Source organism: Chiloscyllium plagiosum, unplaced genomic scaffold (assembly GCF_037043375.1).
Source record: "Chiloscyllium plagiosum isolate Xiang-an unplaced genomic scaffold, Cpla_swu_hap1 HiC_scaffold_8, whole genome shotgun sequence".
In the NCBI taxonomy this organism is placed as follows: Eukaryota; Metazoa; Chordata; class Chondrichthyes; order Orectolobiformes; family Hemiscylliidae; genus Chiloscyllium; species Chiloscyllium plagiosum.
Window position 1 is genome coordinate 105,315,348 of NW_028270146.1, and position 27,797 is coordinate 105,343,144.

At 52.9% G+C, this 27,797-nt stretch overlaps 1 protein-coding gene across 2 annotated transcripts in view; it reads left to right on the plus strand.

Moving 5' to 3' along the window:
• The first annotated feature begins 283 nt into the window (after window positions 1-283).
• LOC122554001 (photoreceptor outer segment membrane glycoprotein 2-like) overlaps window positions 284-27,797 on the plus strand; it is a 31,526-nt gene continuing 4,012 nt past the window's right edge. For both annotated transcript variants that reach the window (XM_087989493.1, XM_043698489.2), the window contains exons 1-2: window positions 284-1,074; window positions 23,081-23,327. In XM_087989493.1, the coding sequence (XP_087845619.1) occupies window positions 494-1,074; window positions 23,081-23,327 (828 nt within the window). In that variant the 5' untranslated portion in view covers window positions 284-493. The remainder of the gene's footprint in view (window positions 1,075-23,080; window positions 23,328-27,797) is intronic.

The window sequence follows — 27,797 nt, forward strand, 5'->3', positions numbered from 1 at the left end:
TCAGTCCTTGAGCAAAATGTAGAGATCAATCAGTTACTGCTTCCCAATGGTATAGGGGATGGGGTAAATGAAGGTTATTGAATGTGTTCAATCAGCCAGGATTCGATTGAATAGAGAGGCACGTTCAGTGGACTGAATGGCCTATTCATGTTCTTACGTTCCCATTACAGACTGTTAATTGTCTGGAAGATCATCACCGCTGCCTCTTGCCGTTCCTTCTGCTTTTATTGCAAAGAATATGTTTTGTGGTTCAAAGTTATTGATGAAAAATTAAAAGGACATCTTGAAATGTTGAGAATGCTCACTTACGCATGACTTTCACAGAAACAATTGATGAAGGATTGTAAACGGTGTGAGTAATGAATTTATCTTTGCCAGGGAAGCACCCACTTACTGGTGAGCTCACCTTGCGAGGACAGAGCCCCTGCCACCTGACCTGCCCATCATCTCTTCACACCCAAGCAGAGTCGGACAGCCCTCCTCTGGCTCAGCCATGGCAGTTCTAAGAGTGTCGTTAACAAAGAGCAGAAGGAACAAACTAGCCCAGGTGCTGTGGATCTTAAACTGGGTGTCAGTCGTGATGGGCCTGGTTCTGATCATCTTGGGAGCTTTCCTGAAAATGGAGATCGGGAAACACAGGGAGGTAATGGTCAGCCGAGGGGCAGATTCGATCCCACACATGTTGCTGGCCGTGGGAGCCATTGCCTGTGGCATCAACTTCCTGGGGAGCAAGATCTGCCATGATTGTTCGGACAGCCAGCGGTTCACTCGCTGGAGGTTGGCCATGCTTCCTTATGTCATCTGCACTTTCTTCTTTACCTTCTGCATCCTTGCTGGGGCATTGGTGTGCTATACCATGAAGAGCTCCCTGGAAGAATCTCTCCACCTGGGCCTCAAGCGAGCTATAAGTTTTTACAAGGACACTGACACCCCCGGGCTCTGCTTCATGAAGAAGACTATGGATGAACTGCAGTTCAAGTTTCACTGCTGTGGGAACAATGGATTCAGGGACTGGTTTGAGATCCAGTGGATCAGCACACGTTACTTGAACTTGAACTCCAAAGATGTTCAGAAGTAAGTAGACAGGGAAATGGGCAGCAAATGTTTGGAAACTCAAACAATGCACTTTAATGGAGCGGCATGGTGGCTCAGTGGTTAGCACTGCTGCCTCACAGCGCCAGGGACCTGTGTTTGAATCTAGCCTCAGGCGACTGTCTGTTTGGAGTTTGCACATTCTCCGTGTGTCTGCATGGGTTTCCTCTGGGTGCTCTGGTTTCCTCCCACAGGTCAGGTGAATTGGCCATGACAAATTGCCCATAGGGTTAGGTGTATTAGTCACATGGAAATGGGTCTGGTTGGGTTACTCTTCAGAAGGTCAGTGTGGACTTGTTGGACTGAAGGGCCTGTTTCCACTCTGCAGGGAATCTAATCTAAAAACTCTGACAAATGTGAGGACTTATTTCTTAACTTCTTTCATTTTCCTAATATTAGTTTCAATTTGTATTTTGATCGTTCATATTAAGCCTTTCAGTTTCCTTTCCTTCACCGCAACGTCTTTATTCCTTCAAGGGATAGCGCCGTCGATATAATTAAACTGAGGCACTCAATTGGCGTTATTCAGAGGGATGCTAAGAGTCAGCCATATTGTTGTGGGTCTGGAGTCACATGGAGGCCACATCAGAGTAAGGACATTAGTGAACTGGATATTTTACAGCAATGGTCACCATTCCTGAGGCTAGTTTTATAGGTTTAATCAAATGAAAATTAAATTCCACCAGCGACTATAATTTGGATTCAAACCCATTTGACCTGGGCTTCTGGATTACTGGTCCAATGATGTTATCATCTGGCCACATCCTTGCCCTGGAGAAAGTGGGGACTGCAGGTGCTGGAGATCAAAGTCGAGCGTGTGGTGCTGGAAAAGCACAGCAGGTCAGGCAGCATCCAAGCAGCAGGAGAATTGACGTTTTGGGCATAAGCCCTTCATCAGCTATCCTTTAAGATTTCCTGATGAAGGGCTTTTGCCCAAAACGTCGATTTTCCTGCTCCTCGGATGCTGCCCGACCTGCTGTGCTTTTCCAGCACCACTCTAATCTAGAATATACTTTCTCACATATTTATTCTAACTGAGACCCTTTCATGGTTTTCACTCCTTTATCAAATCTCTTCATAGCCAATTCTGCTCTGAGGGAATAATCCCAATTCCTCCTGTAAATGTAAGGCCCCAATCCTGGAATCTATCTGGGTCATTTTTGAGAGGGGGGTGGGGGTGGGAGTGGGAGAATGTAGCATAGGGTACAATAGGTGAATGGGGGTGGGGGTGGAGGTGATAGGTCAGAGAAGAGGGTGGGGGAAGGTAGCAAAGAGTACAGTGGGAGAATGGGGGTGGGGATGGAGGTGATAGGTCAGAGGGGAGGGTGGGGGAAGGTAGCAAAGAGTACAGTGGGAGAATGGAGGTGGGATGGAGGTGATAGGTCAGAGAGGAGGGTGGAGTGGATAGGGAGAAAGGAAGGTAGGCAGGTAGGACAGGTCATAGGGATGGTGCTGAGCTGGAAGGTTGGAACTGAGGTGAGGTAGGGAAAGAGGAAATGAGGAAACTGGTGAAATCCACATTGATGCCCTGGGGTTGGAGGGTCCCAAGGCAGAAGATGAGGCGTTCTTCCTCCAGGCGTCGGGTGGTGAGGGAGCAGGGGTGGAGGAGGCCCAGGACTTGCATGTCCTCAGCAGAGTGGGAGGGGGAGTTGAAAGTATGTCTAGTAGCTGACAGCTTGATAACTAAAAGACACAGGTGACAGGTGAATAACGAGTCTAGGCATGAGGTTAAGGCCTTGTCAGGCAGTGTTATGATCTGGAAGATGGAAGTGAGGACTGCAAATGCTGGAGATCAGAGTCGAGAGTGTGGTGCTGGAAAAACACAGCGGGTCAGGCAGCATCCGAGGAGCAGGAGAGTTGACAGTTCGGGCATAAGCCCTTCATCAGGGATGCAAAAACCTGGTATGGTGGTGGATACAGGTTCAATAGTAACCTCCAGATGTGGCAACAGCTGAAGGAGAAAGAAAATAACAGGGACAAAATTGAACAGGAGTAGACTGAGGTGCAGAGGGATTTAGGTGTTGTGGTGCATGAGTGACAAAAAGCCAGTTTGCAGATACAGCACGTAATCAGGAAAGGTAATGGGATGCTGTCCTTTATTATAAGGAGAGTTGGACATAAAAGTGAAGGTGTACAGGATCTTGGTGAGATCACATCTCGAATGTCATGTGCAATTTTGGTCTCCTGATTTAAGGAAGGATGTAAATACATTGGAGGTGGTTCAGAGGAACTTTATTAGAGCGATACCTGGAATTAATTGGTTGTTTCATCAGGAAAGGTTTGATATGCTCAGCTCATTTCCACTGGAGTTCAGCAAAGTGAGGGGCGATTTGATTGAAGTCCTCGATGGTCCCAACAAAGTAGACGTGGACAGAATGTTTCTTCTTCTGGGTGGTCTGAAGCTAGTGGGTCACTATTTAAAACTTAGGGCCCAAACCTGGTCTTTCAGAATCCTTACATGTCGAGCTCTCCAATGCTGGAAACACCATTCCCAGTTGTGGCCTGTTCCTGCTGCACACCCAGGTCTTACAACTGGCCAAACTAATCTTGTGTGTTTAGGAATCCCTGAGCTCCTGGGGAGTCCCTATTTCATGTTATCTGGGATTGTTACCTGCAGGAACAGGATTCAGAAGGGAAGCATGGAAGAGGATCATTTTCCAGGAATGCGCAGAAGCAACGGCCCCAGCCGGCTGGGGCACCATCACCTCAGCCGTACCATCTACAAGTCATTCCCCGGTATTGGTGTTTCTGTCCCTTTAAGGGTGGAGAACCTAGCACACACACATACCGCTAGCAACACCCCCAAGTCACACCCCACCCAGGAATTGTCGTAAGACCATAAGATATAGGAGCAGAATTAGGCCATTTGGCCCATTGAGTCTGTTCCATCATTCGATTGTGGCTGATATGTTTCTCAATCCCATCCTCCCACCCTCTCCCCGTAACCCTTGATCCCATTACTAATGAAGAACTTATCTATCGCTGTCTTAAATACAGCCAATGACTGGGCCTCTCTGTGACAATAAGTTCCACCCTCAGGCTGAAGAAATTCCTCCTCATCTCAGTTCTAAAGAGTCATCCCCTCACTCTGAAGCTGCACCCACGGGTCATACTCTCTCTTACTATTGGAAGCACTTCCTCCATGTCCACTGTATACACGCCTCTCAATATTCAGTAGGTTTCAATTAGATGCCCCCTTCATCCATCAAGTACAGGCCCAGGGTCTTTAACCGCTCCTCATATGACAAGTCTTTCATCCCCGGGCTCATTCTTGTAAACCTTCTCTGGACACCCTCCAAGGCCAGCACACCCTTCCTTAGATACGGACCCCAAAAGTCCTCACAATATTCCGAATGCGATCTGACCAAAGACTTATACAGCCTCAGCAGTACGTCTCTGCTCTTGTATTCTGGCCTTCACAAAATGAATACTAATATTGAATTTGCCTTCCAGATTGCAAACTGAAGTTGTACTCCTAAGTCCCATTTGTGCTTCAGATTTATGAAGCCTTTCCCCATTCAGAAAATAGCCGATACCTCTATTCTTCCTCCCAAAGTGCATATCGTCACAGTTTGCCACATTGTATTCCATCTGCCACTTTGTTGCCCACTCTCCTAGCCTGTCCAAGTCCTTCTGCAGTCTTCCCTGGCTCTCCAACATCACCTGTACCTTCATCTTATGACATCTGGAAAGTTAGCAAACATGTCCTCAGTTCCTTTGCCCAGAACATTCATGTATAACTGTTTGCTAAATGTCCTTTACTGACTCCTGATCCACTTCATTCTCCAGAATCAGATTCATAAATAAGTTCTCATTGTGTCAGAAACATATTGATTCAGAAAATTCTCCCGAACACATTCAGGAATTCATGACCCACTCTGCCCTTTACGTCGCTTCTACCCATGCCTATGTTAGAATAATAAAGTTCTCCCACTATAATTATTCTGTAGCTTATGGTACTCAGTAAATTCTCTGTGAATTTCCTCCTCTATTTCTTGGGTAGCCTCTAGAATGAAGCCAGTTCTAAAATACTACAAACTGCTTACACTACAACTACTTCCCATGTTGGCATTATTTTATTTATTTATGGGAAGTGGGCATTCCTGGCTGGCTAACATTTACCCGGCTGTCCCTAGTTGCCCCTTGAGAAGGTGTCGGTGAGCTGCCTTCTTGAACTGCTGCTGTGGGTGGTCTCCCAGGAATGAAGGAATAGCTGAACAGGTTGGAGGATATGAATGTTTGGGGCAGAAACCAACATACCTGTGGAAGGAGAGGTATTGTTTTCGCTCTGCAGTTAAAAAAAAGCAGCCCAAACCTGCAGACAGCCAGTTCATTTCACCTCATCAGTTGCTGTAAGCTGTGATTTTTAAAAAATTAATAAATCAGAAACTTTTATAAGTGTGAATCAGTCACCCTGAGCAAACAAGTGAAAGTTCCTTGTGTTGAGTAAAATACAACAAGTTGAAATGACTCTACAGAGTCACCAAGTTAGCTTTTATTGACACGTGGAGAGTCCTTGACACTGATCCAGCTCGGAGAGTGAGCAGAACCCCTAACACTCCTGTTTATTTTTATTTTATTGAACAGTATAAAATACAGCTGACAAAAAACAGAAAACAGCAGTTCACAAAAAAATCCCCACCACGTACAGGGGAAGGGGCAGCAAAGCCAAACCCCAAACCCTACCGTTCAACCAGTTCTCAGGGAAATGAGGACAAACCTCAAATCCCAATTTCAGTAAAAAGATAACGGCAACAAACACAAACAAGGCAGTGCAACCAAATGAGAAACAGTGCATCGAACACAGACCCAATACAGCTGTAAAAAACAAGACACCTGACACCTCGTCTGCACCACATACTGATCAGACTGTCCTTGGCGAGCCTTCCTGCAGGACAGCCAGCCTTCCAGTCTTAGGCCGCCCTGCGTTCTGACCAACTCTCCCCAGGCCTGCTTTCCTCCAGGCCGGTCATCGACCACCCAGCTCCCAGTCGCCCCGCATACTGACCGATCTACCCCGGTCCACTTTCCTACGAGCTGGTTGTTGGCTTTCCAGTCTCCGGCTGGTCTGCATACTGACTAACCCTCCCAGCCCACTTTCCTCCAGCAACTGGCTCCCAGTCACCTCACATACTAACCAAACCACCTCCCCAACCTGCTTTCCTACAAACACGCTGTTAGCCTTCTAGCACCTGGCCGCCCCACGTACTGACTGACCATTTCCCCTGGCCAGCGTTCCTATGGACCAGATATCGGCTGACCGGTCCACCCCCGGTCAGCTGCCTGGCTCAGCCTCCCCACATACTGACCGGCCTGCCCTATACCGACCGGCCTGCCCTATACCAGCTTTCCTGCAAGGACACTATGCGTTTCCTGACCTTGCCCACCCTGCTCCTCCGGGCCTGCTTTCCTCCAGGCCGGTCATCAACCCTCCGGCCCTCAGCCAGCTCACATACTGGCTGCCCCTCTCCTGACCAGTTTTCCTGTGGACACGCTGTCGGCTGCCTAGACCCCAGCCACCCAGCGTACTAACAGTCCCTGCGTTCCTTCAGGCCGGTTATCAACCCTTCAGCTCCCGGTTTCCCCATGTACTGACTCTCCCACCTTGGCCCACACTCAAACACAATTAAATACAAAACGCACATACAGCAACTGAATTCACAAAATCCTCACAACACAGTTTCCAGTACCAAGGCAGAGTCCACGCCACACACGCAGGTGTTCAGTCTTCACAGAGGCCTGGTCCATCCAGAGGACCAGGCCCACTCACATCAGTACACAGTACATCGTAAAGGTGCCGTTAACTCACAGGGATTTGGCCCATTCCCAAAGGCAGAGTCCACTCCAGGATGCAGCAATTACTCACCTCCCCCGCGCACACCCAGGTGTTCAGTTTTTACAGAGGCCTAGTCACCCACAAAGAGCCAGGCCTACCCATAACAGGGACAGCTTGTCTGGAAAGGTGTGTTTTCTCAGAGGCCCAGTCCGAACGCCAAAAAAAAGTGAAAGCACATTCAAAAAAAGTAAACCAGAGTGCAAGGGCTAAGTCCTGCTGTAAAATCATCATCGTCCTTTTCTCAAAGTAAAGGAGAGAAAGAGTAACACAAAGGCTGTAACCAGCCAGTGAAACAACAGTTTCCTAATGAGAACTGAGCTACACCTGTAACACACTGATTTCTTAAATCAGCCAGTTCCAGAATCAATCCTCGATTAAAAAAAAAGGAATACCAGTTAACAAACTGACTGTGTATTCTGGATCAGTGGTGCTGGAAGAGCACAGCAATTCAGGCAGCATCCGAAGACAGGCAAAATCGACGTTTCGGGCAAAAGCCCTTCATCAGGAATTATCAGGAATGAAGGGCTTTTGCCCGAAACGTCGATTTTGCCTGTCTTCAGATGCTGCCTGAATTGCTGTGCTCTTCCAGCACCACTGGTCCAGAATCTGGTTTCCAGCTTCTGCAGTCATTGTTTTTACCAAACTGACTGTGTAAACCAGCCAGTTCAGCAATCAGGTTTCCTCCCCCAAAAATAAACAGAAACCAACAGCGTCAGTAACTCACTGGATGTGGGCAGCCAGCTCAGAGTCAGTCCGGTCCCTGACACAAATGGAGAGTCCTTCACCACTGATCCAGCTCCGTCAGTACCAGCTCTCAGAGTGACCAGAACCCCTGACACTCCTGCTTTTTTCCTCATTTTTTTTGTTATTTTCCCCCAGTCCACTGCCTAACAGCGGTACTGCTTATTTTTCCCCAGCGCCCATGTCAGGTGAGTGCAGGTGTGAGACACAGTGAAGGACACAAGGTGCACGAATCTTTATTCAGTTTCCACCACCAGGAAGAAAGGAAACACCCGAGTGGCCAATGACAAAGCAGTGCCCTTCACATCAAAGGGCAATGTTGTGTGATCAAACAGTGAAGGGGAGGGTAGGGACTAAATCAAAATAGAGTTGGAGGGGGAAATAATGCACTCCACTCCCTGCGGCACCCACCTCCCCCTGAACAACTCCAGGGTGTCGGTAGACAACGGGTGCTCCTTCTCCAGGGACACCCAGACATGGACACAATTGCGGAAGAGGGGCAGGCAGTCGGCCATAACAACACCCTCCACGGCCCGCTGCCTTGACCTGTTTATGGCCAGTTTGACGAGGCCCAGGAACACTCCTGTTTTTTTCTTCTCTTTTTTTTTAAATATACAAAGGTGCACGAATCTTTATTTAATTTCCACCACCAGGAAGATAGGAAAACACCCAAGTAGCCAGTGACAAGCAGTGTCCTTCACATCAAAGGGCAGTGCTGTGTGATCAAAACAGTGAAGGGGAGGGTAGGGACTAAATCAAAATAGAGTTGGAGGGAGAAATGATGCACTCCACTCCCTGCGGCACCCACCTCTCCCTGAACAACTCCAGGGTGTTGGTGGACACCGCGTGCTCCTTCTCCAAGGACACCCGGGCCCTAACGTAACCACGGAAGAGGGGCAGGCAGTCGGCCCTAACCACCCCCTCCATGGCCCGCTGCCTGGACCTGTTTGTAGCCAGTTTGGCCAGGCCCAGGAGCAGACCCACGAGGTAGTCTTCAGACCTGCCCTCCCTCCTCTGTACCGGGTGCCCGAAGATCAGGAGCGTGGGACTGAAGTGCAACCAAAAACAGAGGAGGAGGTTTTTGAGAAAATCAAAAAAAAAAGAGTGCAAACGCCCACACCCAATATACACGTGGGCCACGGACTCCACAGAACAAGCAGTTGGGCCGGGAGTCCGTGAACCACTGCAATCTGCGGTTGCAGGGGACTGCTGCGTGCAGCACCCTCCACCCCAGATCCCCGAGAGAAAGGGGGAGGACTCCCGCGTAGAGAGCCCTCCACTGGGGATCCCCACCGCCCGGTGGCAAATGGGCACGCCAAGGCATGTCCGGACGGTGGATGAGGGAGAAGAGGTGGATGGTGTGCAGCAGCAGTCTATACAGGGCTCTTCTTTTTACATCCTGAAACAAAACAAAATTAAAATTCCGGAGGCGGCTCAGGTTGTGGGGCACAGGCTCCCGCGGGAAGTACGGGACCTTGGGGCCAATGTGAAATTCCATCCGGGCGAGGGTGAGCGCGGACGGGATCCCACCGCACACCTGAGCGTCCTCCAACTGGTGCACTACGTCGGGTCCGAGCACCGCTGTTTTAAGGCGTCGGATGGCGGTGGCCACGTACCGGACGTCTACCGCTGCCCTGCTCGCTATGTCCTGCGGCAGCGTCCAGCCCAGGCCCCCAGCACCCAGCACGTCCCCGATCCTGGTCACCCTCGTCGCCACGGCCCTCCCCTCTGACAGCCACTCGAACCCGCGAGTACGGAGGTGCGGATTCCTGAGCAACGGCTCCCTGACGACAGCCGCGACTCCAGCCGGGGGGGTAGGCACGACGTGATTCGACCATGTTCCAGACAGTGATCAGGTCCTGGTAAAAGACAGGCAGCGTCTGGAGGGCGACCTCCAAACCGTCACGGTTGACGAACAGGAGCTGCATGTCGTAGTTGAGGTTATGCACCTGGCGGAAAAAATACGGTCGCCAGGGCGCACCACCGAGAAGGAGGCTCGACGTAAAGGTATCGCCGCAAGGTCTGAAGGCGGAACGTCGCGACCTGGGTGCGGACGCACACCAGCGACTGACCGCCCTCCTCAATAGGGAGACTCAGAACCTGCGCCGCGACCCAGTGCATCTTTTTGTCCCAGAAGAAATCGACCAACGTTCTCTGGATGTCAGCGACAAAGCCAGGAGGAGGGACCAAAGTGACCAGCCAGTACCACAGCATGGCGGCCACCAGCTGGCTTATGACCAGCACTCGACTCCTGTAAGATAGCACTCGGAGCAGTCCTGTCCAGCGGCCTAGGCGAGCCCAGACTTGGCCTCCAGCTCTGGCCAGTTGGCCAGCCAGGATTCCTCAGCCGGGCTGAGGTAGACCCCCAGGTAGAGGAGATGGGTGGTACTCCAGCTGAACCCCCGTAACTCCTCCAGCAGAGTCCACCCGCCACGGACCGACCAGTAGTCCGGAACGTTTGGCCCAGTTGATCCTGGCGGAAGACGCCGCCGAGTACACGGCCTGGCACTCCCGGCTGACCTGGGGAGGATGCGCGTCGGTGAAAGTGAGGAGCACGTCGTCGACGAAGGCCAAGAGGACCACCCCCGTGCCCGCGCCGCGCAGAACCAGCCCCGACAACCTCCTCCGCAAGAGGCGCAGGAAAGGCTCCACGCACCGGGAATACAGCTGGCCGGACAGGGGCAGCCTTGACGCACTCCTCTCCCGAAGCGAAGGGGCACCGTCAGGGACGCGTTAACTTTAACCAGACACTCTGCGGCGGCGTACAAAAGTCTGATCCGGGCGACGAACCGCGTCCCGAACCCGAATGCCCGCAGAGTCCCGAGCAGGTACTCGTGATCAACCCTGTCGAACACCTTCTCCTGGTCGAGAGACAGGAAGGCGCGTGGCAGACCAGCCCGTCGACAGAAATGGATCAGGTCCCGGACCAGGTGGACGTTATCGTGTATCCTCCGGCCCGAGACCGTGTAGGACTGATCCGGGTGAATCATGTGGGCCAGCACGGAAGCCAGGCGAGAAGACAACACCCTGGGGAAGATTTTGTAATCTGTGCTGAGGAGGAAGTCCGGACGCCAGTTCCTCAAGGAACAAAGGTCCCCTTTCTTTGGCAGCAGGACAATGCTCTCCAGCATTTAGACACTCCCCAGGACCTGTGCGTAGTCGCTCCCCAGGACGTCCTAGAACGCCCTGAAGAACTCCACAGTCAGCCCGTCCAGCCCCAGGGTTTTGCCTCTCGAGAGCGCCGGTCAGCTCCTCTAAAGTGACGGGAGCGTCGAACTTTCCAGCATCCTCCAGGCTGAGCTGCAGCAGGTCCTCCCACAGAACTCTGCGAGCATCCTCGCTGGATGTATCCGGAGAGAACAGAGCCGTGTAATAGTTTCGGACGTGGGTCCTGATGCCCTCCGGATCCGAGACGAGGGACCCGTCGTCGGCCAGCAGCACAAGGAGTTGCTGACGGGTGCCACGCCTTTTTCCAGTGAGTAGAAGAAGGGGGAGCCGCGGTCCAGGTCCTGGAGGAGCTGGATCCGCGACCTCACGTACGCGCCCCGAGCCCCGACGAGCTGCAGGTCCCGAAGCGCGGCCTTCTTCTCTTTGTACGCCCCGGCAGGGCCGGGTCCGCGTCGGGCTGACCGAGGCGTGACTCCAGGTCGAGCATCTCCCTCTCCAACTCCCCGATCCTGGATTTCCGCCTCTTCGTCGACCCCCTCGCGTACTCCTGACAGAAGACGCGGACGTGAGCCTTGCCCACGTCCTACCATAACCTCAGGGAGGGGAAGCTTCCCCGCTTCCTTCTCCAGCGGCCCAGGAACGACGAAACAAGTCCCGGAACCGCTCGTCCTCCAGCAGCAGGTTATTAAAGTGCCAGTACGCGGAGCCGAGCCTGGCGCCGAACGGAAGGAGTTCCGCCCACACCAGATGATGGTCTGTGCACGACACCTGCCGTGTGGAGGCTGTCGGAAAACAGGAGGCATACGCCCGCGAAACATACAGACGGTCGATTCTGGACGCTCCGGCCCCAGGTCTCACGAAAGTGAAGGCGATGGAGTCGGGATGGAGATTCCGCCAGACGTCCACCAGGTCGAAGAACTTGACCAAGTCCCCCAACCTCCTCCCCGACGCCCAACCGGTGCGGGCACCGCCGTGGTCCCTGCCCTCGAGGATGCAATTAAAATCTCCCCCGAGGACGACGCACTGGTTCTCGTCGATGGAAGCGAGATGAGCGGACACTTCTCCGAAGTAGCTTGCTTGCCTCGGCCTAGCCAGGGGAGTGAAGCACCGTGCCCCCCAGCCGAACCGTCAGGTGAAGCAAACGGCCTGGCACTGGCTCCCTGACTCCCAAAATCTCCGGCTGAAAATGCGGGGCCAACAGGATAGCCACCCCGCCAGATCTGCGGGTGAGGTGACTCATGTAGACCCCCCCCACGCCACTCCAGGAGCCAGGTGGCTTCTTCTCCCGGGGTAGTGTGGGTTTCTTGCAGGAAGCACACCACGTACCTCCCGTCCCAGAGGACCGAGAGGGTCTGGAATCTTCGCTGCGACTCCCTGCTGCCGTTGATGTTGAGGCTGGCTATAGTTGTCTCCATGTCGGAAGCGTTGTGCAACCACCACCATTACAGTTAAAAACCTATATACACATTTACTGGGAGGAAGAGGGAGAGGCACAGAAGTCCCTCGCCCTCACCAGGAGTGCCCCCAGGAAGTTCCTGACTCGCTTTCGCTCATTCACGTCGAGCCCAGGCGCCTGGCGAGCAGTGTGGGTCGACCAGTAAACTCTTTCAAAGGCGCTCCAGCGGTCGAGCGCCAGTTGGGCTCTATCCTGGTGACTCTGAGTTTCCTCAACAAATTCCCAGAGTTCCTCGAGGGGGATGAGGGGGAGATCGGTGGGGGGCACCTGGGACTCGATAAGGTCACTGCAGACAGATTCCACGTCGTCCCCAGTGTCTGCCACCGATCCCGAACCCTCCTCTGGGAGGTCGCCCTTGGTCACCGACCCCTCCCCCACCGAGAGGATGGGGGCTGGTCCGGCGCCGCCAACAGGCCTCAAAACCCCAGCGACCCCACCCCCAGGGTCACCGGCGGTACCTTCCTCGGCGCACCCCTTCCCGGAACGCCCCGAGTTTGGTTCGTCGGGCGGCAGAGGCTCGGGGCCCCACTCCTCTCCTGACACCGGGACGCCTGGCTCCTCGGGGAAAAAGGTCCTCCCCCAGGGCCAAGGTCCCCGGAAAAACAGTCTGGGAGGGAGGAGCGAGGATAACACCTTCCTGCCCTCCACCGCTCGGCGACCCAGCAGAGGGTCCTCCATCGTCACCCCCACTGTGGCCCGTGTGGTCACTGAAGTCCTCCACAGGGGCCGGAGGAGTCGAGGCAGCAGAAGGCCCTGCTGTAGCCCCTGGGGGTTCGGGTAGGTCGGGCCACGGTGCGGGACAGTCGAGTGGCACCGTTGGCTCATCCCCTGGAGAGGGACAGCGCCGCCAGCGCGCTGCTGGAACGTCCCTCCCCTCCAAGGGCCGGTGCCTCCTCCAGAGAGGGACGGGGGGAATTTATTTTTTTTTTTATTTTTTTTATTTTTTTTTTTTTGTTTTTTTTTTTCTTTTTTCTTTTTTTTTTTTTTTTTTTTTTTTTTCCCCTTTAACCCCCACACTACCACCTAAGTGCGGTAGTGCTTATTTTTTCCCCAGCACCCATGGTGTGTGTGTGCAGGTGTGAGACACAGTGAAAGACACAAAGTGCACCAATCTTTATTCAATTTCCACCACCAGGAATATAGGAAAACACCCGGGTGGCCAGTGACAAACACTGCCCTTCACATCAAAGGGCAGTGCTGTGTGATCAAAACAGTGAAGGGGAGGGTAGGGACTAAATCAAAATAGAGTTGGAGGGAGAAATGATGCACTCCACTCCCTGCGGCGCCCACCTCTCCCTGAACAACTCCAGGGTGTTGGTGGACACCGCGTGCTCCTTCTCCAAGGACACCCGGGCTCTAACATAACCGCGGAAGAGGGGCAGGCAGTCGGCCCTAACGACCCCCTCCACGGCCCGCTGCCTGGACCTGTTGATGGCCAGCTTGGCCAGGCCCAGGAGCAGACCCACGAGGAGGTCTTCAGACCTGCCCTCCTTCCTCCGTACCGGGTGCCCAAAGATCAGGAGCGTGGGACTGAAGTGCAGCCAAAAACAGAGGAGAAGGTTTTTAAGGAAATCAAAAAGGGAGTGCAAACGCCCACACCCAATATATACATGGTCCACGGACTCCACAGCGCCACAGAACAAGCAGTTGGGCTGGGAGTCCGTGAACCACCGCAATCTGCGGTTGCAGGGGACTGCTGCGTGCAGCACCCTCCACCCCAGATCCCCGAGAGAAAGGGGGAGGACTCCCGCGTAGAGAGCCCTCCACTGGGGATCCCCACCGCCCGGTGGCAAATGGGCACGCCAAGGCGTGTCCGGACGGTGGATGAGGGAGAAGAGGTGGATGGTGTGCAGCAGCAGTCGGTACAGGGCTCTCCTTTTCACCTCCCGAAACGAAACAAAGTTAAAATTTCGGAGGCGGCTCAGGTTGTGGGGCACAGGCTCCCGCGGGAAGTACGGGACCTTGGGGCCAATGTGAAATTCCGTCCGGGCTGGGGTGAGCTCGGACGGGATCCCACCGCACACCTGAGCGTCCTCCAACTGGTGTACTACGTCGGGTCCGAGCACCGCCGTTTTGAGGCGTCGGATGGCGGTGGCCACGTACTGGACGTCTACCGCCGCCCTGCCTGCTATGTCCTGCGGCAGCGTCCAGCCCAGGCCCCCGGCACCCAGCACGTCCCCGACCCTGGTCACCCTCGCCGCCGCGGCCCTCTCCTCCGACAGCCACTCGAACCCGCGAGTACGGAGGTGCGGATTCCTGAGCAACGGCTCCCTGACGACAGCCGCTACTCCAGCCGGAGGGTAGGCGCGACGCGATTCGACCATGTTCCAGACAGTGATCAGGTCCTGGTAAAAGACAGGCAGCGTCTTGAGGGCGACCTGCAAACCGTCACGGTCGACGAACAGGAGCTGCGTGTCGTAGTTGAGGTTACGCACCTGGCGGAAAAAATACGTCGCCAGGGCGCACCATCTAGGAGGAGGCTCGACGTAAAGGTATCGCCGCAAGGTCTGAAGGCGGAACGTCGCGACCTGGGTGCGGGCGCACACCAGCGACTGACCGCCCTCCTCAATAGGGAGACTCAGAGCCTGCGCGGCGACCCAGTGCATCTTTTTGTCCCAGAAGAAATCGACCAACGTTCTCTGGATGCCAGCGACAAAGCCAAGAGGAGGGACCAAAGTGACCAGCCGGTACCACAGCATGGCGGCCACCAGCTGGTTTATGACCAGCACTCGACTCCTGTAAGATAGCACTCGGAGCAGTCCTGTCCAGCGGCCTAGGCGAGCCGAGACTTTGGCCTCCAGCTCCTGCCAGTTGGCCGGCCAGGATTCCTCAGCCGGGCTGAGGTAGACCCCCAGGTAGAGGAGATGGGTGGTACTCCAGCTGAACCCCCGTAACTCCTCCGGCAGAGAGTCCACCCGCCACGGGCCGACCAGTAGTCCGGAACATTTGGCCCAGTTGATCCTGGCGGAAGACGCCGCCGAGTACACGGCCTGGCACTCGCGCATCCTCCCCAGGTCAGCCGGGTCGGTGAAAGTGAGGAGCACGTCGTCGGCGTAGGCCGAGAGGACCACCCCCGTGCCCGCGCCGCGCAGAACCAGCCCCGACAACCTCCTCCGCAAGAGGCGCAGGAAAGGCTCCACGCACAGGGAATACAGCTGGCCGGACAGGGGGCAGCCTTGACGCACTCCTCTCCCGAAGCGAAGGGGCGCCGTCAGGGACCCGTTAACTTTAACCAGACACTCTGCGGCGGCGTACAAAGGTCGGATCCGGGCGACGAACTGCGCCCCGAACCCGAATGCCCGCAGAGTCCCGAGCAGGTACTCGTGATCGACCCTGTCGAACGCCTTCTCCTGGTCGAGAGACAGGAAGGCGCTCGGCAGACCAGCCCGTCGACAGAAATGGATCAGGTCCCGGACCAGGTGGACGTTATCGTGTATCCTCCGGCCCGGGACCGTGTAGGACTGGTCCGGGTGGATCATGTGGGCCAGCACGGAGGCCAGGCGAGAAGACAACACCCTGGCGAAGATTTTGTAATCCGTGCCGAGGAGGGAGACCGGACGCCAGTTCTTTAAGGAACGAAGGTCCCCCTTCTTTGGCAGCAGGACGATGACCGCCCTGCGCCAAGAAAGGGGCAGCTGTCCGGCATTTAAACACTCCCCCAGGACCTGTGCGTAGTCGCTCCCCAGGACGTCCCAGAACGCCCTGAAGAACTCCACAGTCAGCCCGTCCAGCCCCGGGGTTTTGCCCCTCGAGAGCCGGTCGAGGGCGCCGGTCAGCTCCTCCAAAGTGACGGGAGCGTCGAGCCTTCCGGCGTCCTCCGGGCCGAGCTGCGGCAGGTCCTCCCACAGAACTCTGCGAGCATCCTCGCTGGACGGATCCGGGGAGAACAGGGCTGTGTAATAGTTTCGGACGTGGGCCCTGACGCCCTCCGGATCCGAGACGAGGGACCCGTCGTCGGCCAGCAGCACAAGGAGCTGCTGACGGGTGCCACGCCTTTTTTCCAGCGAGTAGAAGAAGGGGGAGCCGCGGTCCAGGTCCTGGAGGAGCTGGATCCGCGACCTCACGTACGCGCCCCGAGCCCCGACGAGCTGCAGGTCCCGGAGCGCGGCCTTCTTCTCTTCGTACACCCCGCGCAGGGCCGGGTCCGCGTCGGGCTGACCGAGGCGTGACTCCAGGTCGAGCAACTCCCTCTCCAACTCCCCGATCCTGGATTTCCGCCTCTTCGTCGACCCCCTCGCGTACTCCTGACAGAAGACGCGGACGTGAGCCTTGCCCACGTCCCACCATAGCCTCAGGGAGGGGAAGCTTCCCCGCTTCCTTCTCCAGCCGGCCCAGAAGCGACGAAACGAGTCCCGGAACCGCTCGTCCTCCAGCAGCAGGTTGTTAAAGTGCCAGTACGCGGAGCCGAGCCTGGCGCCGAACGGAAGGAGTTCCGCCCACACCAGGTGGTGGTCCGTGCACGACACCTGCCGCATGGAGGCCTTCGGGAAACAGGAGGCGTACGCCCGCGAAACGTACAGGCGGTCGATTCTGGACACTCCGACCCCAGGCCTCACGAAGGTGAAGGCGATGGAGTCGGGATGGAGATTCCGCCAGACGTCCACCAGGTCGAAGGACTTGACCAAGTCCCCCAACCTCTTCCCTGACGCGCGGTCAGTGCGGGCACCGCCGTGGTCCCTGCCCTCGAGGACGCAATTAAAATCTCCCCCGAGGACGACGCACTGGCCCTCGTCGATGGAAGCGAGATGAGCGGACACTTCTTGGAAGAAGCTCGCTTGCCTCGGCCCGGCCGGGGGAGCGTAGACGTTCACCAAGTGAAGCACCGCGCCCCCCAGCCGAACCGTCAGGTGAAGCAAACGGCCTGGCACTGGCTCCCTGACCCCCAAGATCTCCGGCTGAAAATGCGGGGCCAACAGGATAGCCACCCCGCCAGATCTGCGGGTGAGGTGACTCATGTAGACCCCCCCTCGCCACTCCAGGAGCCAGGTGGCTTCGTCTCCCGGGGTAGTGTGGGTTTCTTGCAGGAAGCACACCGCATACCTCCCGTCCCGAAGGACCGAGAGGGTCTGGAATCTGCGCTGCGACTCCCTGCTGCCGTTGATGTTGAGGCTGGCTATAGTTGTCTCCATGTCGGAAGCGTTGTGCAACCACCACCAGTACAATTAACAAACCCGTGTATATATTTACAGGGAGGACGAGGGAGGGGCACTGAAGTCCCTCGCCCTCACCAGGAGTGCTCCCAGGAAGTTCCTGACTCGCTTTCGCTCATTGACATCGAGCCCAGGCGCCTGGCGAGCAGTGTGGGTCGACCAGTAAACTTTCTCAAAAGAGCTCCAGCGGTCGAGCGCCAGTTGGGCTCTATCCCGGCGACTCCGAGTTTCCTCGACAAATTCCCGGAGTTCCTCGAGGGGGATGAGGGAGAGATCGGTGGGGGGCACCCGGGACTCAAAAAAGTCACTGCAGACGGAGTCCGCGTCGTCCCCGGTGTCCGCCACCGATCCCGAACCCTCCTCCGGGAGGTCGCCCTTGGTCACCGACCCCTCCCCCACCGAGAGGATGGGGGCTGGTCCGGCGCCGCCAACAGGCCTCAAAACCCCAGCGACCCCACCCCCAGGGTCACCGGCGGTACCTTCCTCGGCGCACCCCTTCCCGGAACGCCCCGAGTTTGGTTCGTCGGGCGGCAGAGGCTCGGGGCCCCACTCCTCTCCTGACACCGGGACGCCTGGCTCCTCGGGGAAAAAGGTCCTCCCCCAGGGCCAAGGTCCCCGGAAAAACAGTCTGGGAGGGAGGAGCGAGGATAACACCTTCCTGCCCTCCACCGCTCGGCGACCCAGCAGAGGGTCCTCCATCGTCACCCCCACTGTGGCCCGTGTGGTCACTGAAGTCCTCCACAGGGGCCGGAGGAGTCGAGGCAGCAGAAGGCCCTGCTGTAGCCCCTGGGGGTTCGGGTAGGTCGGGCCACGGTGCGGGACAGTCGAGTGGCACCGTTGGCTCATCCCCTGGAGAGGGACAGCGCCGCCAGCGCGCTGCTGGAACGTCCCTCCCCTCCAAGGGCCGGTGCCTCCTCCAGAGAGGGACGGGGGGAATTTATAGGCCTTCCCCTCCCCGCCCGCCTCGGTGGTCATGGGGCCCGAGGTCCCTCCCCCCAGCCTTTCCCGGAATACGAATGGCTGGGGGAAGACAGGGGGTGTGGTCAGGGTGGGGAGGGTCACCGTGTCACTTCCTGCCCCACCCCTGGTTTATCAGGGGAGGGTGGGGCAGGGGTCCGGTTCCCTCTCCGGGGCCCGGAGACACGGTCGCTGCAGAAGGTGGGGCAGCGGCGGTTCCCCCCAGGTTAGTGCCAGGGTGGGGCAGGATTCAGGCTCAAGGGTCCCCGGGCGAGGTGTTGCAGTGCCAGGGGCAGGCGAAGCCCCAGGGGTTTCTCTATCGGGGTGGGTGGTGGGTGTGGGGTCAGGATCGGGTACGGGTTTGGGGGTCAGGGTTCCCGCGCCGGAGTGATGCTGGCACGGCCGCGGGGCATTGTCGGGGTGGGGCAGGTCGTGGGCTAGGTGTCGGGGAAGGGGATAGGGTGGTCTCCCCGTGGGCAGGCCTGACGCGTCGGGTCTTCTTCTGCGCCTTTTGGCCAGCCGGACATTCACCCCCCTCCCTGCCAGAGGTTGGAGCATCGGAAGCCTCCGGTGCCGGGGCTTGAGATGTTGGCTTCGGGGGAGTGGGTGCGGCGGCACCACCCTCAGCCATTGGTGTGGGCTGGGCAGCCTTCTGGGTGGGGCTGTTTTTTCTAATGTGCCCCACCTCGCGGCACAGGTGGCACCGCACGCTGTCCGCCGTCCAGAAGGCGCGGTAGGCCACTCCCTCATGGAGGACGGTGAAAGTGCCCTCGGTGACCTCCTCCCGGGCCAGGCAAATAAATACCTGGCGTCGGAAGGAGTATACGGTCGGAGGGCAGGGTCCTTCAGACCGAGCAGGAGCGGCTGGACCCCTGACCGGATTTCCCCCAGGGTGGTGAGGTGGGGAAGAAGGAGCTCGCTCGAACTGAAGGGCGGGACGTTGGAGATCACGACCCTCTAGGCCATAACCTCCAGAGGGTCGACGGGCAAATGTGTCCCGCCCACAGTGAGCCCCCTCTCCACGTCCAGGTGGACCGCCTGCTCGGTCTTCAGGAAAAATACGGCCTTCCCGTACATCCGGGCCGCAGCGACGATGGCCAGTGGGCCGACCACACTAGCCATGGTCTTGCTGCAGGCCTCGATGGTCATATTGGGGCAGGGATAGGCCTTTACCCCCAGGCATTTGGTCAAGTGCCTGAAGGGGGTTCCGGTTGCGGCCAGGGTTGGGATAGCCGAGCCTAAGGCAGCGGCTACCCCGGCGTAGGTGCGGCTGGGCCCTGCGACCTTTGGGCTCGCCATACTCTGCTGCTGGATATTGGTAGGCCCCAGGCAGCAGCGGTGGAGGTGGGCCTCTGGCAGCAGCAGTGGTGGAGGTTGTAGGGAGGGGCCAAGGCGAGTCCCAGGCAGCGGTGGTGGGGGCAGGCCTCAGGCAACAGCAGTAGTAGAGGCAGGCCTCTGGCAAGTCCTGGGCAGCCCTTGGTCTCAATGGTGGGGGCAGGCCTGTTGGGGAGGGTCCACAAGGCAAGTCCCAGGCAGCCCCAAAATTGAGTCCCAGGCAGCAGCAGTGGGGGTGGGCCTCTAGTAACAGCAGTAGTGGTGAAGGTCCTGAGAGGGGCCCCAAGGCAAGTCCCAGGCAGCAGCAGTGAGGTAGGCCCCAAGCAGCAACAGCTGAGGCAAGTCTGGGCAGGGTCCCAGAGACCAGCAGTGGGAGTGCTGGTCTCTTCTTCTTCTTCTTCTTCTCCTCCTTCTTCTTTCTTCCTTCCTTCCTCTCTCTGTAGGGCAGTTAGTCCAGGGATAGTCCCCTTCAAGGAGAGTCCTTGCACATACACTCACAATAGGCAAACACCCGGGTGGCCAGTGACAAGCACTGTCCAACACTCCTGTTTATCTATGTCAGCCCTGGCTCCCTGACTGGACCAGATTAATAGCCCTAATCTGGGAATTCATACTCTGAGGTCCACCTGGCTGACTTCGTTAGAATCACTACATAAGTTACCTCCACATTAGCTACTTATTAAGAAATATCACAGACAATCAATACTGAAACAATGAATGAAACTTTTTTTGCATATAGCAACCAAAATAAGACCCCTCAAGTAAACAAGCTAAGCCTCTCAACTCAACTTGGCCATTACCTGATTAATGGTGGATTCTAGCTATGATTGCAATCAACTCTACCTGTCTCTGGATGTCCAGGGTTGAATCCTTGTGTAGTGTTCTCTGGAGTTCTGCTCCTGAGTAATCCTGGAGTTAAACTCTTATACAATATTCTGTCCTTCAAGTTTGTGGTGAGACATTATTGATGATTGTTTCAATTCTTTGATATTGACTACGGCTCTGAAACTATTAAGTCTGCAGCTTGCCTTCATATCAGAAGGAGCTTCCTTGATCCTTGGTACATTTGGCAATGACTATCAGTTTGAAGGCACAGCTTTCCTGCAATTAACACTTTAAATTCCTCTGCAGGACAGTCATTTGTCTTTATGGCATAAGGCAGCCATTTATCAAGCAGTTGTTAAAACCGTTTTGCTCATGTAGCTATGACTCTTTCTTCTCCTAAGTATTGCTAATTGTTTTCAATTCCTGTATAACAGGTTGTCCCTGTCCCTTAATAGTTTATTCCAGGCACAGCTATTGCTGCATCTTTCAATCTGTGGAAAATCTTTAAACTTCTGAAGTGTATATTATCCACAACAGGAAGAAGGAAGATTGAGAAGAAGCATTCAGAACAACAAATGGATCATTTCAGCAAACTGAACAAGGGCCAGTGAACTGCCTTTCCTGTCTTCCCCTCCACCATTACATCCGTGTATCTTTGGTCTGTGTGTGTATGGAGAGTGAGGACTTTACAAGTGGGTTTTCATTTTAATAGAATTATATATCAGTGGCCCACAACGGTTTACCTAGAGTTAGAATTCAATTAGTTTGTAATAAATACTAATTCAGGTGTGGCCTGAAAACCTGGTCCATGTTTTGTGCCAACCCAGGGTCCAGGAATTTTACATACTTTCCAAAATTCTTAACTTTTGTGACAGCTCAGGAATAGAGGGGCTTGCTTTCCAGCGTCCATGCCCCAGTGAGGGGTGAGGGGTAAATGCTCCAGCCCATGTCCCATAAGTGAATAAAGGAAAGTTGCTCACCAATCAGTACCATCCCGAATGTTGATGTTCCTGATTGCTTTTGCCTCGCTCCCTGGAAGTGTCACACCGTCTGAGTTCCAGCCCCTGAACCCCTTCAGGTATACAGCTTTTATTTATGACTCTCTGGCCCAGATTGACCCAGAGTGTCTCCCTCTGTCCTTGCTCATAGAACGCTGACTTTTAAACTTATTGTTTGATATTCTGGTGGAGTAGAATAGATAGGAGAAACCACTTTCAGGGCAGCTTTCCAGAGGGCTCAGATTTGAGTTGTTACAGCCTGGAATTCACTACCTGGAAGAAATATTTAATACTGGCTTTCAAAAGGAATTTGGAAGAAACGTCAAGGATCCTCAAAGGGATGTGATGAGGGAGGAGGGAAAACGGGATGAGTTAGATAGCTGTTTCAAAGTCAATGCCAGCATGAAAGAAGCAAATTACCTCCTTAAGATGTTGGAGCAGAAGGCGGCCATTTGGTCCATCAAGTCTGCTCTGCTATTCACTGACATCATGGATGATCTGATAATCATCAACTCCATTTTCCTGCATCTTTCCCCATAATCCTCGATTCCCTTACTGATTAAAAACCTGTTTATCTCAGTCCATTATTATGAAGATGTGGGCGTACTGTGCCTTTAAGAGAGTAAAAGCCAGCAGTGATAGCACCAAGTGTTGTCAATAAGACACAATGTAATATGTGCTCCAGCTACTGGGGTAGCTGGTTCCCTGGAAACAACAAAACAGATTTGAATTAGACCAATCAGTTTAAATTATACCCTGGAAAATACCAAATACCATTCATGTTTGAACTGAGTATATTGACAATCTTAAAAGTCAATGACACAATCCGATGTTTTGGGGTATAAGACCGGGGAAAATTGAACAGTTGGGAGGAGAACTTCCACCAGACCAACATCTGTAGACTGCTAGTCAGAACTCTCGGAGAGGTACCTGTCTAGAGAAGGAGTTTGCACAGAGAAAAACCTCAACACCGACCTGGGGAGCCAATCTACCGATGAAGATAAAGAGAAGAATGGATCACTGGCTGGTTTTAAAATTTGAGTTTTTCTGTAAATCGTAATGAGTTTTATCAGGCTAGTATTATAGAAGGGAAGGTAACAGACAGGTTAGAGTAAGGAATTGTAAATAGTTGTGAGTTAATTATTCTCTGTTATACTTTAAGAAATAAAATTGTTAATTTTGACTTTAAATAGATCTTGGCCACTCGAATGTTTACAGATTACTGCATGGGACAAACCTTTGCTGTGCCGCTGATTTTAAATTAAGCAGGAGGGTTTATCCCGTGTTGTAACGCCTTGAATATACTTAATGACCCAGCCTCAACAGCCCTCTGTGATAAATAATTCCACAGATTCACTCCTCTCTGAGAGAAGAAATTCCTTCTCATTTCTGTCGTACGCGTACGATCCCCTTAGTGCTATAAAATGCAATGTTTTCTGCTCTTTGGCTGAATCGATTGATTTCAGTTGTGTGCATCATCTGGGAGCTTGATTTTTAACTCGCAAGTGTTTCCTCATTGCAGCCGTTTGAAGAGTAACATAGACGGGAAATACTTACTGGATGCAATTCCATTCAGTTGCTGCAACTACAACTCTCCCCGGCCTTGTATCCAGCATCAACTCACCAACGACTCGGCTCATTACAACTATGACTACCTGACTGAAGAGCTGAACCACTGGACCACAGGCTGCAGACAGGCACTGCTTGACCATTACGTCCAGATCATGCAGTCCATAGGACTGTCTGTACTCATCATTTGGCTCTTTGAGGTAAATATCTACAACTAAATATGTAACAACCCCCTTTCCATCTATATTAACCGTGATGCCTAGACTAAATTTTCTTAGCTATAAAAGTTTTAAGCGTCACCTCCAGTTTGGATGGGGGTCAAGGGCTCTGATGCCATTCTCATTTCTCAGTCAGAAGGCCATGGGTTCAAGCTCTGGTAAAGAAATTGAACACAAAATCTTCCCCAGCACCGCGGGAGTGTTGTATGGTCACTGGTGCTGTTTCCCACCTGAGACGTTAACCATAGGCCTATTTGGGTCTTTCTGATGAGGGTCTCAATGTCCTGTTTAATTCTCACCAGTGTTCTGATCATGTTTTTGGCCTTGACGGCACTTTCCTGTCATAATCCCCAATTTCGTCATGAATCAAAACACTGTACAACTCAGCCTTAAATACGTTAGTGACTCAGTCTCTACTGCTGTCTGGGGAAGAGACCTCCAAACACTAATGGCCCTCCGAGGGAAAACATCTGTCCTCGTCTCTGTCTTGATAAATGATATTTTATTAGTTCCAGTCTCCTCCATGAGAAGAGACATCGGCAGTCCCCACAAGGTTGAATATGTTTCAATAGGATCACTTTCTAAACTCCAGTTATTTGCTGAATCTGTCCATGACTTTTTAAGGGTCCATCTACTTGGCATATTACTTGATGTTTGCATTTACAATGCCTTTCTGTCAACAGCACATTCAGAAATGTGGTTTTTCCTCTCATCGTTTGCAGTTATGGGATCTTCCGCCCAGAGTTGCAGAGTCGGAGGTGGAGCCACAGACGCTGTAGCACGGCAGGGAGGGGTGAAGTTACCTGGCCAATTAATTCCAGGAGATAGTCACAGCCCTTAACACAGGGTCTTCTAATTTGGCATACGCTCAGAGATAGGAAGGTGCAAGTGAGAGACAGGAGCCTCAGCTGTTCAGTTGTCCAGGATCGACGCTTTGTTGGCTTCTCTGGATGGTAATGAGGGTTGCAGCGTGGATGAGCTAATTGACCATGGCATAAGAATTCAGGGGATGGAAGCGAGAAGGAATGTTGTGGCAGTAGGGGACAATATAGTGAAGGGGACTGACACCATTCTCTGCAGCAAAGAGCATGGGTACAGATGGCTATGCTGTCTTCCCGGTGTCATGAGAAGTTGGGGGCTGATTCTCAAAGATAATAATCTCTAAATTATGATATCATCCACGTGCAACCTGGCATTGGGTAAGATTTGAGAAGTGTACAGGCAAAAGTGAGGACTGCAGATGCTGGAAACCAGAGTGGTGCTGGAAAAGCACAGCATGGCAGGCAGCATTCGAGGAGCAGGAAAATCGACGTTTTGGGCAAAAGCCCTTCATCAGGAATTCCTGATGAAGGGCTTATGCCTGAAACGTCGATTTTCCTGTTCCTCGGATGCTGCCTGACCTGCTGTGCTTTTCCAGCACCATTCTGATCTAAACTTTGAGATGTCTTTGCCTCGCTCAAAGAATGCTGCGGGAGAAATGGTTCCAGTTCATCTGTCACTGGCACCAGTATTGAGGAAAGTAGGATTGTACTGTTGTAACAGTCTGCACCTGAACTATACTGGAATCAGTGGACTCGTGAACTGCATAAGCAGAACGCCGAGAGGGCCTCAGACTAAATAAGGGGAGGGGTGTGAGGGATCAGACTTGAGTAAATGTAACAAGTCAAGGCGCGGGAGGAGAACAAAATATCAATGTGGAAAATGAAGGTCAGAGAATAGCAGGAAGGAAAGAGAGAGAGAGAGAGAGAGAGAGAGAAGAATAACCAAGAAGCTGAACAGCAATCACGACTAGATGCTACAACAATAACAAAACAAAACTTTGTCTCTTAATGCATTTTGTACTCAAAACAAAGATAGCACACATAGATGTGAACAAATATGATCTGATAGCCATTACAGAGAAATGGCTGCAGGATGACAAGGATTGGGTAGTAGTCTACATGCAGGGTTATGTGGCATGTGGGAAGAATACTAGCACCTGGGAAATGCGATGGAGGCAGGTTCAATTGAGGCATTCAAGGGGGCACTGACTGGTTATTTAAATAGAATCAACGTGCAGGTTATGCAGGAGAATGACACTCAGTCAAAACACTCCACTGGTGCAGACACAAAGGGCCAAATGGCCTCATACACAGAAACAGCAACACTTCTGTTGATAGGGATCTACATAAGGGCAGAGAGAAGGATAGTTTTGGTGCAGTCATCTTGGTTCGGGAGATCAGGACATAGAACCAGTTTCGATAGCATTGAGGAATAATGGAAGAAGGTGATCTGCAGACCCCTGACAGTAACCATGATGGCTGGCAAAGTATAAAAGGGTAATAATGGGTTCTTGTGATAAAAGGACAGCAATAAGCATAGGCGATTCTAACCTGCATGCAAACTGAAAAAGATCAAATTGGTAACAGTAGCATCGATGAGGAGCACCTGGCATATTTTTGCGATAGCTTCTGTGAGAAATACCTTCTGAAATACCAGAGAGCAGGCTGTACTGGACTTGGTACCAGGTAATACGACAGGATTAATTAATCAAGCCTGAGCCAAAGGCACCTCTCGGTAGCAGTGATCAAAATATGATCAAATTATTCAGCTAGTTTGAAACAGAGAAGGGTGGATCTAAGACTAACATTTTCAACTTTAAAAAGAACAAACAGCATCGGTGAAGAAAAGCCAGTTGAAGTGAACTATGATATTAAACCAGGAGGTAGGTCAGGAGAGAAGCAGTGGCAGACATTTAATGGGATATTTCAGAATAAATACATTCCTACTATGAAGATGAGTTCCAAGGGGAGGACTCCCCATTTGTGGTTAATTAATGTCACAAATTAACTGGGAAGAGAGCACTGACAATCATTCCCCACTATTCAACAAGGTTTCATAAAATCTGTGAAGGTATAAAATGCCAGTTACATCACCAAATCCCACTGGCTGCTAATAGTTAAGCCTATCACGTTTCTTCCATAGCAGGGAATAAAAAATCATTGTGACACACTTCAACTTAATAAGAGCACTAAGGGAAAAGATTTCTAATTTACACAACTTAAATGATGCCCTTCGAAAAGACCCCAAACATACTCAGTCACAATTAACAATGATGGTTTAACACGGATATAGACACAAAGAGTACATACAAAGAATAGAGACAGGGTAAATAAAATTCCAAAGATCAACCTTTCACATGACAAGGTAGAAATTCTGTCATTGCTGTTTGTGTTAGTTGTGATAATGAGACACTGATGTACAGTGATGGTCATCCTTCGATTCAGTGGTTGATCAGGTATTCGGTTATTTTCTAGTATGAATTTTTTTTATGCTTTCAGGGTTTTCTCTCTTTTCATCCATGATGAGTGTGAGTGAGACATGGTGGCTTTCTGTCTGCAGACTCCAAATATTTCTCCCCCTCTGATGATCTTAACATAAAGGTTTTTTTTTAAAAAAAAATGCTTTGCTGTTCATCCAGAGTACTGCCACCTGGCAGAACCTTCTTAACTAGAAAGATTCTTGGTGTTAAAGTATAGAATTTCTACAATGTAGAAACAGGCCATTTGGCCCAACAAGTTCACACCAACCCTCCGAAGAGTAACCCACCAAGGCTCATTCCCCTACCGTGGGCGGCACGGTGGCACAGTGGTTAGCACTGCTGCCTCACAGCGCCAGAGACCCGGGTTCAGTTCCCGCCTCAGGCGACTGACTGTGTGGAGTTTGCACGTTCTCCCCGTGTCTGCGTGGGTTTCCTCCGGGTGCTCCGGTTTCCTCCCACAGTCCAAAGATGTGCAGGTCAGGTGAATTGCTAAATTGTCCGTAGTGTTAGGTAAGGGGTAAATGTAGGGATATGGGTGGGTTGCGCTTCGGGGGGGGGCGGTGTGGACTTGTTGGGCTGAAGGGCCTGTTTCCACACTGTAAGTAATCTAATCTAATCTAATCTACTCTATTAAGATGGCATGTGGCTCACTGTTTAACACTGCTGCCTCACAGCGCCAGGGACCTGGGTTTAATTCCTCCTATGGGCAAATGTGTGGAGTTTGCACATTCTCCCCGTGTCTGTGTGGGTTTCCTCTGGGTGCTCCGGTTTCTTCCTACAATCTAAAGATGTGCTGGTTAGGATGAATTGGCCATGCTAAATTGCTCATAGTGTTCAGAGATGTGTAGGTTAGGTGCATTAGTCAGGAGTGGACTCGATGGGTCAAATGGCCTTACTTTCACTCCTATGTCCTATGGTCTTACGATTGGCTGAATTTGAATTTGCTTTTTGTTTCATGGCAACTCATCTGCGGCTATTTGTTTCGATTAAGCGTTATGTTTTTACTTTGTTCAGGACTGTCTGTGCTTTGTCAGTCTTTGCTAGCTTTTCAACTCTCTCTTAAAGGTACAGTACACCTCTATTATACCTTCATGACATGAGTGAAGTGGTATCGAGCAAGCTGATGTAGCTATGAATTAATAAGTTTCCAA